Genomic DNA, 15,443 nt, shown 5'->3' with positions numbered 1-15,443 from the left:
GGGAATAGAATTTTTACAGGAGACAGGGTGGGAAGAGGTAGTTAAGCGTGGGAATTGGTGGCTTTATAAAAGATGTTGGTCAACAGTTTCTCCCCAGAGATGGTGACAGAGAGATTGAGAAAGGCGAGGGATGTGTCAGAAATGGACCAACAGAAGTTGGAGGCAAAGTTGATGGAATTGACAAGTTCAGCACAGGTGCAGGAAGCAATGCCATTGCAGTCATCAGTGTAGCTGAGGAACAGTTGGGGAGCACTACTGGGGAAAGCTTGGAACATACTGTTCTATGTAGCCAGGAAAAGGCAGGCATTGCTGGAGACCATGGACCCATGGCTACCCTGAAGTGTCGAGCAAATGGGAGGAGCCAAAGGAAAAATTGTTGACAGTGAGGACTAGTTCTGTCAGACAGAGGGGGGTGATTGTGGAGGGGAACCAGGTGGTTCTTTTATTGAGAAAGAAGCTGAGAGCTTTAAGGCCTTCTTGATAGGGGATAGAAGTGTATAGGGACTGGACATCCACAGTGAAGATGAGGCAGTCAGGGAATTAAAATTAGTGAGAAGCCCAAGAGCATGAGAAATATCATGGATGTACAAGGGACTAAACCAAGGAGTCTAGAATGGAGACGAGGTATGCTGACACCAGTTCAGTGGGGCAAGAGCAGGCAGACACAATAGGCCTACCCTGACAGTCAGGCTTGTTGATCTTGGGTAAGAGATAGAAATGAGCAATACGGGGTAAGGGAACAATGAGCTTGATGGCAATACGCCATGGTGTGCGGCTTTGATTTCCAGTATTTGCAGATTTTCTCTTGTTTTTGAGTTTGGTGGCAGTGGATAGGAGCTCCCCAGAGTTGATGAGGTTTCGGGGACAGTTTTCTGATGGTGCGGAGTGGGGTCCACTTCGAGGGGTAGGTATGAAGAGTTGTCTGAGTTGCCACTTGGCCTCAGCAAGGTAGACATCAGTCCACCACACCACAACAGCACTCCCTTTGGCTGCGGGTTTGATGGCGACGTTGGGATTAGTGTGGAAAGATGGAGGGCAGGGCTTCCAGAGGTTCGAGGACAGATGGAGTCCAGCGGTTGACGTCTCGTCAGCAATTAGAGATAAAATAAAATCCAGAGCAGGCAAAGAATCAGAGCGGGCTGTAAATGAAGACGGTTGGAGAAGGGAGAAGGGTTCATCAGCGCGGGGTGTGCCAAATAAGTGGGCTCGGAGACGGAGGAACTCGGCGTTGTGGCGGGCGAAGGGGGACAGAGATACCGCCTCGATCGGAGAGAACGGTGAAGAACATCTGCCGCCTTTCTCCGGTTTAAACCTTCCGTGGCTCTTGGTGACGTCAGCGAGGGGCGGGGTTTGATGACGTCGTCTCGGGGTCTGTGATTGACGGACGGGCGGGTGATGGCGGCGCGCTGTGTTTGGCTGCTGGGCCGCAGCGCGCTAAGGAGCGCGTTTCTCCAGAGAAGTGCGGTCTGCCGAGTGGCAGCAAACGGCTACGCCAAGAAAGCAGGTAAACAGCTTTCGCAGCTGTCCTGGACCTCTGCTCGAAAGCGGCGATTTGACCCTGCAGTGCAGGCCCTCGTCACCTGCCCAGTCGGGACACGGACCCTCGCACTGGGTGACCCCGACCCAGCCTGGGCATCGAGCGCACCCTCCTGATTACCCAGTTTGGACAACGGATCTACTCCCCTAGTGTGGACTGTTGGTTCACAGTGCACACCTTCCCAGTCACCACCCCCTCTCCCAGTTCCAACATAATCACCGAACTCTGCCATTGGGTCTTGAACCTTTAAATTTACACTGCTGTATATCAGTGATACGACCTCAATCCGTAAGATGGTCCTAAAGATGTGATGAAAGGAACAACGGGATCTTCCTGAGATGATTTATAATTTGCCTGTATTTTTCAGCTGTCAAGGGAAAAGGTAAGATTGGAATCAAAGAGGCTCTGCCAAGTCCAGAGGTATGTAAGGATCCTGCCATTCTGACCACTCATGCTGTGGGAGTGAATATCTACAAGCAAGGTGCAGACCCAAAGCTACTGCCAGATTCTGAATACCCCGACTGGTAGGTGTTACCCTCATTTCAATCTGTGCTTTCTTCCTCCTAACTTCTCTGGGTAGAGTAGTTCTGGATATAGAAGCAGTTCCAGATCAGTAGTCCTTCCATGAGGCCATCATTATTGTCAGCCAAGACAGCTCCACATCTTTTTACTCCAGTGCTAGTTCTTCATATTCTCTTAATAGTTTTTCCTTCTACTATCTACTGGTTCACTCTTCCATCTCCTCTTATATTTTTTGTAACATTTACCCTGTACACCCACCTGGGGTCCAACACCTACTCTTTCACGTTTTATTTTCCTAAACAATATAGAACATTCAGTGTTGGTAGTAGAGTATTCTTTAGACTGGGGAAACAAAATCGACTGAGTAAGTGCCTTGCAGAGCATGTTGAGTTTACAAGGTTGACCCAGAGCTTTCACATATTTACCTGCACTTAATTCTCATTCCCACTTCCCCTCTAGTCATTTTGTGTTTGGCTTCTCCCTGTTCCGGTGATATAAATATTAAGAGTGATTTTTGGGTTTAGGTCATTTACATTTAGCAAATGGCTTTGGCCACCAGTCTTCTGTTCCCTGACAATATACTGTGGATTTAGTTTGTAACAATGCATTTCCTAAAAGCTGTGAATCCCAGTCCAGACGCTGCTGGCGCCTGTGGAATGGATATGAAACAGGAGGTGTGAAGTTTGCATGTAGTTTTGAAGACAGCATTATCTATACTTTGTAAATATCAATTGTCCTTCATGTTAAGCATGTAAAATACCAAATAAATGTATTGTGGATTCAGTTTGGAACAATGGATTCCTAAAAGCCCAGTCCAGACGCTGCTGGCGCTTGTGGGATGGATGCGAATCAAAAGGTGTGAAGTTTGTAGGTAGCGTCAAAAGAAAGCATTATCTATAGTTGTAAATATGGAATTGTCCTTTGTGTTTAGCAAATAAATATCGAGCCCCATATTGGGCCAGCAGACCTTTCCACCAAAAGCGTTTCCGTATGATGCCTGCTATATCTTGTTTTGTCGAATAAAGAAGCTGCTTTGTGTCTACCAGTAACTCTCTCTCTCTGGTGATTTCATTCACACAACAACAATAAAGTGTAAACTTGAGGAACCACACCTCATTGGCTGACTTGGCAATATTATAGTTTTCTAAAATCAGCTCTGGAGTCGATGGATTTGGATTACCAGACTTTCTATAATATTGCTTCAAAGTTATATCATTTATGTTTGTTTCTTCCTTGGTAACCTCAGATTTCATTCCTCTTTCCCCAGACGTGTTTCCTGAGACATTTTTATTATTCACCACCCTTTTTCAGCCAGTACCACTTTCATTTATATCGTTAAATTTCTTCTATATGCTGCCCTATCACAAACCTTCCCTTATGTTGTCTCTGCTTCTCACCATCTTCCTCTTTCTCTGCAACTTAACTTTAACTTTGCTCTGTTCCATTGAAATGTCATGGAGATGAGGCATTGAATGTTTTTGTTTCTCCACAGATGCTGCCTGACCTGCTGAGTACTTCCAGCAGTTTCTGTTTCAGATTCCCAGCAACTGCAGTATTTTGTTTTTGGATTATATATCCTCCCTTCCAAGCACTTCAGTTTGATTTGTGTTCCAACTAAATAATCCCTAAACTTCTCATAATTCTTTGCGAAGAAGACTTTTAACCATTTCGAAATCGATGCTGGATGAATTCAGTGGGTCAAGCAACATCGGTGGATGTAAAAGATGTCTGTAGACATTTCTGGTTGAGATCCCGCATCAGAGCTGACAGGGAACAGGATGATAAAGTTCAGAGTAAAATTTGTTATCAGAGTACGTACATGTCACCACATACAACCCTGAGATTCTTTTTCATGCAGGCATACTTAGCAAATCTATAAAATATTTGTGTAGACAGGATCAATGAACAGCAAACTGTGCAAATGCAACTATAAATAAATAGCAATAAATAATGAGTATGAAATAACATGAAATGACAAAATAAAGAGTACTTAAAGTAAGACCATTGGGTTGTGGAAATGCCAGAAATAGAAAGAGTTAATGGTTGAGGGTAGCAACTGTTCTTGAATCTGGTGATGTGAGTCCTGAGGCACTTGTACCTTCTTCCTGATGGCAGCAGCGAGAAACGAGAATGGCCTGGTTGGTGAGGATCTTTGATGATGGATGCTGTTTTTCTACAGCAAGTTTTCATGTCAATGTGCTCAAAAGGTGGGGAGGACTTTACCCGTGATGTACTGGGCAGAATCCACTACCTTTCGTAGGATTTTCCACCACATGTCTATAGAGGTTTGACAGGGTTTTTGATTACATGTCAGATCTCCTCAGACTCCTGAGGAAGGAGAGGTGCTGTTGTGCTTTCTTTGTGATTATATTTATATGATGGGTCCAGGACAGGTCCTCTGAGGTAGTGACATCCAGGAATTTAAAGTTACTGCCCCTTTCCACCTCTGATCCTTCGTTGAGTACTGGCTTATGAACCTCTGGTTTCCCTCTCCTGAAGACTACAATCAGTTCCTTAGTCTTATTGAGATTGAGTGAGAGGTTGTTGTTATTACACCACTCAACCAAATTCTCAATCTCCCTGCTGTATGCTGATTCATCACCCTCTTTGATACTGCCCACAATAATGGTGTGATCAGCAAACTTGTGTATGGAGTTGGAGCTGTATTTAGCCACACTGATCGCTGTAAAGCGAGTAGAGCGCGGGGCTAAGCACACATCCCTGTGGTGCTCCTATGCTGATCGAGATTGTGGAGATGTTTTTGCCAATCCAGACTGACCGGGGTCTGCAAGTGAGAAGGGGAAGGGGATAGTGGCTGGCAAGTTTAAGCATCTGCCTTTGACTTTCAGTAACATTATCACAAAGTCCCCACCTCCAATATCTGTCCCATAAATATTTTACATACAGCAGGAGGCATGTTCAAAAGTAGGAAAATAATCTGAATCAGCAGTGTGAAAGGAGAAATCTTACTTGACTAAATAAATGGTGTTCTTAAAGGATGAATTTGGTGCATTTGGATTTAAAGAAGATATTTGATAAAGTCCCACACCAGTTAGTGATCAGAGCTGGAACATGAGGACTTGGGAGTAATATATTGGTATGGATTAAGGATTGCTTAACGGGTAGGTTAAAGGTGGGAATGAATGAGTTCTTGGGTTGATAGATGGTGACAATTGGGAATCAGCAGGATCTATTCTTGAGCCACAACTATCCATAGTCTTTTGCTGAGAGGATCAAATTTGATATTTCCTAGTTTTGCCTGTTAACAGACTCAACGAGTGACCTATGACTTAAGTCTCAGTGTTGACTGGGAGGTGACCCACTGAATCATTCACTGTAAAGTACCACCTACATTATCTCCTTGGATCATCTAGAAGTTATCAAAGGCCGACAATAACTCATATGAATTTACCAACATTCCCCACTATTTTAAAAGATTGTATGTACAGTATATTAGGACACTGACACTGATCAGGAGCTGATAGTCAGTGTGTAATTTTAATCTTCTTTCCCAGTGAGGTAATCTTTAGTGTTTTTTTTAATAAGTTCTTCCAATTCAACCAAGATTTGAAGTTGGCTTGTAAGAGGTGGTGGTTGTAGGTTGATTTTCAGGCTTGGCGACTGGTGACTTGTGTGTGTCACAACAGGTCAGTGTTGGGACCACTGTTATTCATTATTTATGTAAGTCATTTGGATGTGAATGCACACGGCTTGATCAGTCGCAGAGTTAGAACGTGTTGTGTAGGATACAGGGGGCATCTTGATCAGTTAGGGAAGGGGGCCAAAGAGTGATAAGTGTATTTCAATATAGATAAGTTAAGGTGATGCATTATTGAAAACCAAACTAATATAGAACTTATACAATGAATGGTAGGGCATGAGGGAATGTTATGGAACAGAGAGCTTTGGAGTACAAGTGCATAGTTGATTAAAAGCAGTGTCATAGAGTGTTGAAAAAGGCATTTAGCCTGCTGGCAATCAGTTAGGGCACTGGAATGTTGTGTTGCAGTTGTAGGAGTCAGTGGTGAGGCTGCTCTTCTATACAGTTTTGGTCACCCTGTTACAGGAAAGACATTAAACTGGAAAGAGTGCAGAAACATTTAATGAGGATGCTGCCAGGACTAAAGGGCCTGAGCTATAGGGAGAGATTGGCCAAGCTACACCTTTATTGCTTAAGATGTAGGAGAATGAGGGGCAGCCTTATAGAAATGTTTAACATTATGAGAGGCATGGATAAGGGGAGACCAAAACTAGAGGGCATAGACTTGGGGTGAGAGGGGAAAGATTTAAAAAGGACACAGGGTGGTGGGTATATGGAACGAGCTGCCAGAAGAAGTGGTTAAGGCAGGTGAGAGAACTTGGATAGGTACATGGAGAGGTGGGACCAAACTGCAGGAAATTGGAAACTAGCTCCGTGTGTGTACCGTGGTCAGCACTGACTAGTTGCACTGAAGGGCCTGAATGCATGCTGAATTGCTTTATGACTGTCCGCACCAACTGGGTCCCTGTAATACTGTTTCTCTATTCGTCACTAGGTGGAGCTCTTTTGTTGTCTGCTGTGTAGTTTGAGCAGTAAAAGAATTGACCTTTTTATTTGATCAATGTCTTGAAGGTTGTTTTCCTTGAACATTGGACCACCAAAGAAACTGGATGAACTAGACCCAGAATCCCCGGAATACTGGAAAAGAATGAGAAAACAACACATGTGGCAACATAACAAAGAACACAAAGGAAAGAAATTCTGACACAAATTTTGGGTGTAAGCCACAAGTATCCAATTCACTAAAGTGACGAATGTCTTCAAAGGAAATTTGAGCAGCAGTGGTCCTGTGGAACAAGCTGTCAAACCGACAAGGAAGACCTGTGAAGGAGCTGAACTTAATTTTCTCAACTGTATACAATATGACCCATATGGGGAAAATGTGACTAACACTTGCATTGCCGATTAATAATACAAAATAAAAAGAGCAATATTTTTTATAAAATATTTTCCTTCCTTCCTTCCTTTGCTCTGCTCCAGAAGGTCATGGGTCTCAAGGGGAAAATACATGCCCTGGCTATCAAGGAAGACATTCTGTAGTTTCTAACTAGAGTAGTGATAAGGTCCTTCTGCCTCATTATTTCGGGTATTCATGTTCTCTTCAGTCACTTGTGCAGGGATCTTCTTCTTTGGGTTCATTATCGAGGAACCTGTTCTCCGCAATAAAAATAATAACAGGAGTAGGCCAGCAGGTCATCATGCCTGTGCTACCATTCAATATGATCATGGCTGGTCTTGTGCTTACCTCAATTGCCCTACTGTGCCAGTCCCCACAAGCCCAAATTCCTCATTCTTTCAAATGTCTATCCAATTCCACTTTAAATTTATCTGGTGATCTGGTCTCCAACATCCTCAGGGACACAGGATTCCAGAAAATCACTAACAGAAGTTTCTGTGCACCTCAGTTTTAAATGACTGGCTCCTTGTTTTGTAACTACAACCCCTTGTTCATGACTCGTTCACAAGTGAAAACATCTGAAAATCTATTCTGTCAAGCCCCCTTACAATTTGGGTTCATTGGTGCTGGTACATTAGTTTTCTGGTCTCCATGTTGCTGGGACACAGGTTCAGTGATCGCACTCTTGATGGGGCACTTGTTTTTTTTCCCCTGTCACTGGGGTTCCTGGGCAGTGGTTCTTTGGTCTCCCTGTCACTGAGCTGCTCTTCCCATGGGCTGTGACTACTATTGGTGTCTTAGATCTTTAAGTTCTGGCTGGAGTTTGAAGGATCTCCATTAAAATGTCAATTAATAAAATAAACTCCTGTACTGAATATATTCTAAATCTGTAGTTAAATAGTCAGCAGCATGGAGAGGGAATTGGCTTAAAAGGTGCAAACAGTGCAGCAGTAAAGTGTTCCTGAGGCTAGTGGAATTAAAATGGATGTTTGTATCTCATCAAAGAGTATTTGAATTTGTAACCTTTTCACCTACAGTACAAAATTCACCATTGGAATGCATTTTAAAATAGCTGCAAGGAACTTCTTTCTGAAGGCTATCTTTTTAACCTTTAAAATATTCTCTAACCTTCAAAATTGTAGTTGTATTTTTTGTGCATCTCTACTGCTCAGTTTCTCAATATGTGGGAAAAGGCTAACTTGACACTCTAGATTTATTTTATGTTTGTAAGTGCATTATATTTGTTAATGATGGACTTGTGCAGGAATATCAAGGTTAATTCCTGACTTTCTATTATTCTGGATATGTAAGTGTTCTCCATTGCTGATAAGCTAGTAGCCTCGAGCTCTTACAACCATTTAACTCTTCTAGGTATTACATCAGATAAATCAGTATTTTTAGTACTGATCCTTACAAGCCAGAACAATCTGTATGGATCAGGGAGAAGGACAAATCCAGTCAGAGACTGACCTTTCTGACTGCCTTCTCCTCACAATTAATTCTGCTAACTAGGCATAGAGCAGCGCTTAAACTCAAGGTCAGTACCCTGACTTCCCGCATTCCACCAGTTCCTGCACTTCCGAAAAAAGAATGTAGTTAATCAGATGTAAATTAAAGTGGGCATCCTGAGATTGTGCAAGAAACTACAAAATAAAAAGGGATTTGGGGTTCTTTATACACACAGCAAATATTTACACAGGACAATATAAAAGGTGAGTTTTCATTAGCGTTTAGAAGACACTGGTGAGATTGCTCTGGGGTTGATACATACAAATTTGATATCCATATTTATGGAAAGATGTGCTATCATCAGAGACGCTCACTAAATTTCTTCATGAGATTAAGAAAGGTGGGCCTATGGTTATTAGAATGTAGCAGAACAAGCAGTAATCTTCAAAATCAAGTTTATTGTCATTGCTATACTGTATATGAAATTTGTTGTTTTGTGGCTGCAGTACAATGCAAGACATAATAGTGCAAAAGAGGAATAAGACCATAAGAGCAGAATTAGGCCATTCAGCCCATTGAGTTTGCTTCACCATTCCATCATGGCTGATCTGGGATCCCACTTAAACCCATACATCTGCCATATCCTTTGATGCCCTGACTGATCAAGAAACAATATATGCATAGACTTGGCCTCCACTGCAGTCTGTAGCAAAGCATTCCACAGATTTACTACTCTGGCTAAGATAATTCCTCCTTACTTCTAAAGGGTTACCCCTCAATTTTGTGCCTGTACCCTCTTGTGCTGGATACCCCAACCATCGGAAATATCTTCTCCACATTTGCTTTATCTAGTCCTTTCAACATTGAGTAGGTTTCAATGAGATCTCCCACATCCTGGCATTCTTCTAAGTTCCAGTGAGTACAGGCCCAAAGCTGCTAAATGCTCCTCATGGGTTAACCCCTTCATTCCCGGAATCATCTTCATGAACCTCCTCTGGACTCTCTCCATGACAACACATCCTTTCTGAGAAATGGGGCCCAAAACTGTTGACAATACTCTTTAACTGCAGCCTGACTAGTGTCTTATAAAGGCCTAGCATTATCTCCGTGTTCTTTAAATGCCAATATTTCGTTCACCTTCTTTACCAGAGACTCAACATATAAATTAACCTTCTGGGAGTTTTGCACAAGGACTCCTAAGTCCCTTTGCACCTCTGATGTTTGAACCTTCTCCCCAATTAGACTATATTGCACTATTGTTCCTTTTACCAAAATGCAGTATCATACAATTCCCAACACTATTCCATTTGCCACTTCTTTGCCCAATCTTCCAATTTGTCCAAGTACTGCTACAATCGCATTGCTTCCTCAGTACTACCTACCCGTCCACCATTCTCCATATCGTCTGCAAATTTTGCCGCAAAACCATCGATTCCATTATCTAAATCATTGACAAACAACGTGAAAAGTAGTGGTCCCAATACTGACCCCTGAAGAACACTAGTCATTGGCAGCCAACCAGAAAAGGCCACTTTTATTCCCAATCACTGTCTCCTGCCTGTGAACCGTGCCAGAATCTTTCCTGTAACACCATAGGATCTTGTTAAGCAGCCTCATGTGTGGCACCTTATCAAACTTCTGAAAATCCAAGTAAACGGCATCCACTGGCTGTCCTTTGTCCACCCTGCTTGTTACTTCCTTGAAGAAATCCAACGGATCTGTCAGGCAAGATTTCTCTTTACAGAAACCATGCTGATTTTGACTTATTTTTATCATTAGTCTCCAAGTACCTTGAAGCCATCCTTAAAAATAAACTCCCAACACTTTCTCAACCACTGAGGTTAGGCTAACTGGCCTATAATTTCCTTTCTTTTGCCTTCCTCCCTTCTTAAAGAGTGAAGTGACATTTGCAATCTTCCATTCCTCTGGGATCATGCCAGAATCAAGTGATTCTTGCAAGATCATGACCAATGCACCCATTATCTCTTCAGCAACCTCTCTCAGGACTCTGGGATGTAGTCCATCTGGCCCAGGTGACTTATCCACCTTAAGACCTTTAAGTTGGTTTAGTACTTTGTCTTTTGTAATAGCATTGGCACGTTCTTGCTCCCTGACACTCACGGATCTCTGGCACACTGCTAGTGTCTTTCACAGAGAAGACTGATGCAAAGTACTTATTAAGTTCATCTGCCATTTTTTGTCCCCCATTACTACTTCACCAGCATCATTATCCAATGGTCCAATATCAACTCTCACCTCCCTTTTACTCTTTATATAACTGAAAAAAACCTTTGGTATCTTGCTTTATGTTATTGGCTAGTCTGCCCTCATATCTCATTTTTTCCCTTATAGATTTTTTCGTTGCCTTTTGTTGGATTTTAAAATCTTCCCAATCATCCAACCTCCCATCACTTTTGCTATCTTATAAGCCCTTTCCTTGGCTTTTATGCAGTCCTTAACTTACTTTGTCAGCCACGGTTGCCTACCCCTGCTACTTGATAACTTCTTCCTCTGTGGGACTTATCTATCCTGCGCCTTATGAACTATTCCCAGAAACTTCAGCCATCTCTGCTGTGCTGTCATCCCCACCAGGTAGCAAGGTAATTTTCACTTTCATGCACCATTCAGAAATGGAATAATGGAGGAGAAGAAGCTGATTCTAATGCGTTCAGTGGGTTTGCAGCCTTCTGTACCTCCTCCCTGATGGTAGTAATGAGAAGAGGGAATGTCCTGCATCGTGGTCCTTAATGATGGATTCTCGAGGCAGCAACATCATCAATGAATTATAGATGGCATTTGAGCTATGCCTAATAACAATCATGAGTTAGAGAGAGTAGAGCAGTGGACTAAGCATACTTCCCTGAGGTATTGATTGTCGGCGAGGAGGAGATCTTATTCCTGATTCACACTGATTGTGGTCTCCCAATGAGGAAATCAAGGAGTCAGTTGCAGGGGGAGAAATAGAGACCCAGGTTTCAAAGCTTGTTCACTAATACTGAGGGTATGATTGTGTTGAACATGGAACTATAATCAATTATCAACAGCCTGATGTATGTATTGCTGTTGTCCAGGTGCTCCAAAGCTGAGAGGAGAGCCAGTGAGATTGTGTCTATTGTAGTTGTAGGCAAATTGAATCCGAATCAGGTTTAATATCACTTGTATATGTCATGAAATTTGTTGTTTTGCGGCTGCAGTACATTGCAATACTTAATAAAAAATTATACAATAAGAAATATATGTAGAAATAAATTAAGTAGTACAAAAAGAGGGCAAAAAGAAAACAAATAGGTTGTGTGGAAGGGTTCATTGTCCATTCTAAAATGACAGTGGGGAAGATGCTGTTCCTAAAACATGGTGTGTCTTCATGCTCCTGTTCCACCTCCTTGACAGTAGCAATGAAAAGATGGCATAGCTGGGTGATGGGGATCAATAATGATGGGTGCCACCTTTCTGAGGCTTGATGCTGGGGAGGCTAGTGCCCATGATGGAGCTGACTGAGTTTGTGACTTCCTGCAACTTTTTCTGATCCTATGCAATGGCCCCTGCATACCAAACGGTGATGCAGCCAGTTAGAATGCTCTCCATGGTACATCAGTAGAAATTTGCCAGCATCTTTGATGATATACCAAGTCTCCTCAAAGTCCTAATGAAGTATATCCACTGTTGTGCCTTTGTAATATCATCAATATGTTGGGTTCAGGATTAAGAGATACTGATTCCCAGGAACTTGAAATGCTTACCCTTTCCACTGCTGATCCCTTGACTTCCCCTCCCAGAAGTTCACAACCAATTCATTGGTCTTACTGATGTTAAGTACAATGTTGTTGCGACATCATTCATTAGCTGATCTGTCTCACTCCTGTATGCCTCCTGGTCACCATCAGAAAAGTTGACAACACTTGTTGTGTCATCGGCAAATTTATAGATGGTGTTTGAGCTGTGCCTAGCCACATAGTCGTGGGTTTATAGAGAATAGAGCAGTGGGCTAAGCACATATTCTTGAGGTGCTCCAGCATTGATTGACAGAGAGGAGGAGATGCAATTTCCAAGCTACACTGACTGTGATCTTCCAGTGAGTTCCCAATGCTATCTAGAAGTTTGTACGTTCTCCCTATGACACATGGGTTGCCTCTGGTGTTCCTGTTCCCTCCCACAGTCCAAAGACGTACTGGTTGGTAGGTTAATTGGTCATTGTAAATTGTCCCTTGATTAGGCTAGAGTTAAATCGGGGGTTGCTGGGACCCTCCAGGTCGAGTCAGTGGTGAAGAAGGAGATTACAATATTGGCATTCATTTCTAGAGGTATAGAATATAAAAACAGGGATGTGATGTTGAGGCTCTGTAAGGCACTCATGAGACCACACTTGTACTGTGTGCAGTTTTGAGCTCATATTTTAGAAAGGATATACTGACATTGAAGAGAGTTCAGAGAAGATTCACGAGAATGATTCGAGGAATTAAAGAGTTACCGTATGAAGAACGTCTGGCAGCTCTTGGGCTGTATTTCCTGGAGTTCAGGAAAATGAAGGGGTATCTCATGGAAACATTTTCAATGTTAAAAGGCCTGAAAGACCTGAACAGATTAGATATGGCTGTGATAATCCTATTTGGCCATTCTGAGTTTCTGCGCATGCCGTTTGGGCTGAAAAATGCAGTACAGTCTTCCAATAGCTAATGGACTCTGTATTAAAAACTTCGATTTTCTTTTTGTTCACCTGGATGACATACTTGTCACCAATGCATCCAAATCCAAACACAAACCTCATCTCTGCACGCCTTACGAGCACTTAAGCCAACACGTGTTGATTACTAACCATGCAAAATACCCGTTTGGGTTATCAGCCATTGACTTTCTCGGCCATCACATCTCCGCAAAAGGTGCAAAACCCCTCCCATCAAAAGTAGTTGCTATTATGGATTTCCCACTGCACCACACTATGGAAAAACTACAGGACTTTCTAGGGATGGTAAATTTCTAATACAGCTTCTTTCCACAAGCCACTGAACTTACATATGCTCCCCTGTAAAGTGTATTTAAAGGCAACATCCTGAATCATGTGCTTGACTGGTCAGCGGAGATGAAGAAGGCATTTGAGGTTGTGCTGTCTAGTTCTCAATATCCACACCATAGGAAACATCCTCTCCACATCCACCCTGTCTAGCCCTTTCCACATGCAGTAGGTTTAAATGAGATCCCCACACCTTCTTCTAAATTCCGGTGAGTACAGGCACAAAGTTGCCAAATGCTCCTCATATGTTAACCCATTGATTCCCAGAATCATCCTTGTGAACCTCCTCTGGACTCTCTCCAATGATAATACATCCTTTCTGAGATATGGGGCCCAAAACGGTTGACTATGCTCCAAGTAAGGCCTGACTAGTGTCTTATAAAGCCTCAGCATTATCCCCTTACTTTTTTATTCTGTTCTCTTGAATGGAATGCCAACATTGCACGAGCCTTCTTTACCACAGATTCAAACTGTAAATTAATCTTCTGGGAGTCTTGAATAAGGACTCCTAAGTCCCTCTGCACCTCTGATGTTTGAATCTTCTCCCCTTTTAGGTAATAGTCTGCCCTATTGTTTCTTTTACATTTCTCAACATTGTATTCTATCTGCCTCTTTTTTGCCATTCTTCCAACTTGTCTAAGTTCTACAATCGCATTGCTTCCTCAGCACTAGCTATCCTCCACCCATCTTCATATCATCCACAAACTTTGTCACAAAGCCACCAATTCCATTATCCAAGTCATTGACAAACAATGTGAAAAGTAGTGGTCCCAATACTGACCCCTGTAGAACAGCACTAGTCACCAGCAGCCAACCAGAAAATGCCCCTTTTGTTCCTGCTCACTGCCTCCAGCCTGTCAGCCATTTCATGGGAGAAAGGGAGGGAGGAGGGATGCCGGTGGGGGTGACTATATTTGAAGCCTCTGCATGTTGCTCTTGTTCATCTCCAGTTGCTGCTCACTCAATGTGACTGTTGGCATCACAGTAATCTTTCTTACAAGTGCCATTCTTTTGCAGCGACTAGGTGTGGAGGAGTGCCTCACCTAGGCAGTGTGGCTGTGGTTTCATATTTTTTCCACTTTTTCATGTTCGACTGCACTGAGCTCCAAGGTATGTTTAATGCCTTTGAGATTGTCATGTGCCATTCCCTAGATCTGTGCTTCCCTTTTCTCATTTCCCTGACTTGTCTTGAATGCTCCTTCATCTTCATTTTGGTTTGGCCTGTTGTAAGTCTGTCATACAGCTGGACCTTACAGAGTGCGGGGTTTTTATTCTTATGAATTCACTGATCCTACAATATTCTGCATTGACAAATTAGGTGAGTTGGTGAGATCACAACTGGCACCTGAGGAAAGTGAGTGTGGTAATTACAAAGGAAGGGATGAATACTTTTTCAGACTCACAGGTTCGGTTTTAATTTTGAGTAAATTGTTGAGAAATGTTGGAATTTTTCTTTTGATTTGATATGATGCATAATGTTTTGTAGATTAGCTCAATAAATTCTACATCAAAATATTTAGAAAATGACAGAGTCAAACATGAAAATACGGAATTTGTGGGGACTGAACACTATTTCAAGGCACTGTATTTCTCCTTAAGATTCATTTTCTTGCAGGTATTTACAGGAAAATGCAGAAATGCAGCAGAATTTATGAAAAACTTCCGACAGAGACTGACAAACAACCAAAGTGCAAAAGACAAACTGCGCAAGAAATAATACTGAGAACTGAATTGTAAAATGTTCTTCAAAGTGAGTCATTCCTGGGATCATTCTTGTAGGCCTCCTCCGGACCTTTTTCCAGTATCAACAGATCATTTATTTTCTTAGATAAGGGGCCCAAAACAGCAGACAGTACTCCAAGTGTCTCCAACTACTGTGAAACCTCATCTTTAATAATGGATTATAGCATCTTACCAACCACTGAAGTCAGGTTTACTGACTTATAATTTATTGCCTTTTGCCTCCCTCTCCATCAAAGAGGAGTGACAT

General features: G+C 42.4%; 1 protein-coding gene across 1 annotated transcript; it reads left to right on the top strand.

Moving 5' to 3' along the window:
* Window positions 1-1,369: 1,369 nt before the first annotated feature.
* Window positions 1,370-7,050, top strand: mrpl54 (mitochondrial ribosomal protein L54). Its single transcript, XM_063032049.1, has 3 exons — window positions 1,370-1,504; window positions 1,905-2,061; window positions 6,672-7,050. The coding sequence occupies exons 1-3, from the start codon at window positions 1,396-1,398 to the stop codon at window positions 6,802-6,804; spliced, it is 399 nt and encodes a 132-aa protein (XP_062888119.1). The 5' UTR covers window positions 1,370-1,395; the 3' UTR covers window positions 6,805-7,050.
* Window positions 7,051-15,443: the final 8,393 nt, after the last annotated feature.

The sequence above is a fragment of the Mobula hypostoma genome, chromosome 24, assembly GCF_963921235.1.
Source record: "Mobula hypostoma chromosome 24, sMobHyp1.1, whole genome shotgun sequence".
Classification (NCBI taxonomy): Eukaryota; Metazoa; Chordata; class Chondrichthyes; order Myliobatiformes; family Myliobatidae; genus Mobula; species Mobula hypostoma.
Note: the sequence above shows the minus strand (reverse complement) of the source record. Positions and strands in the feature narration are given on the sequence as shown.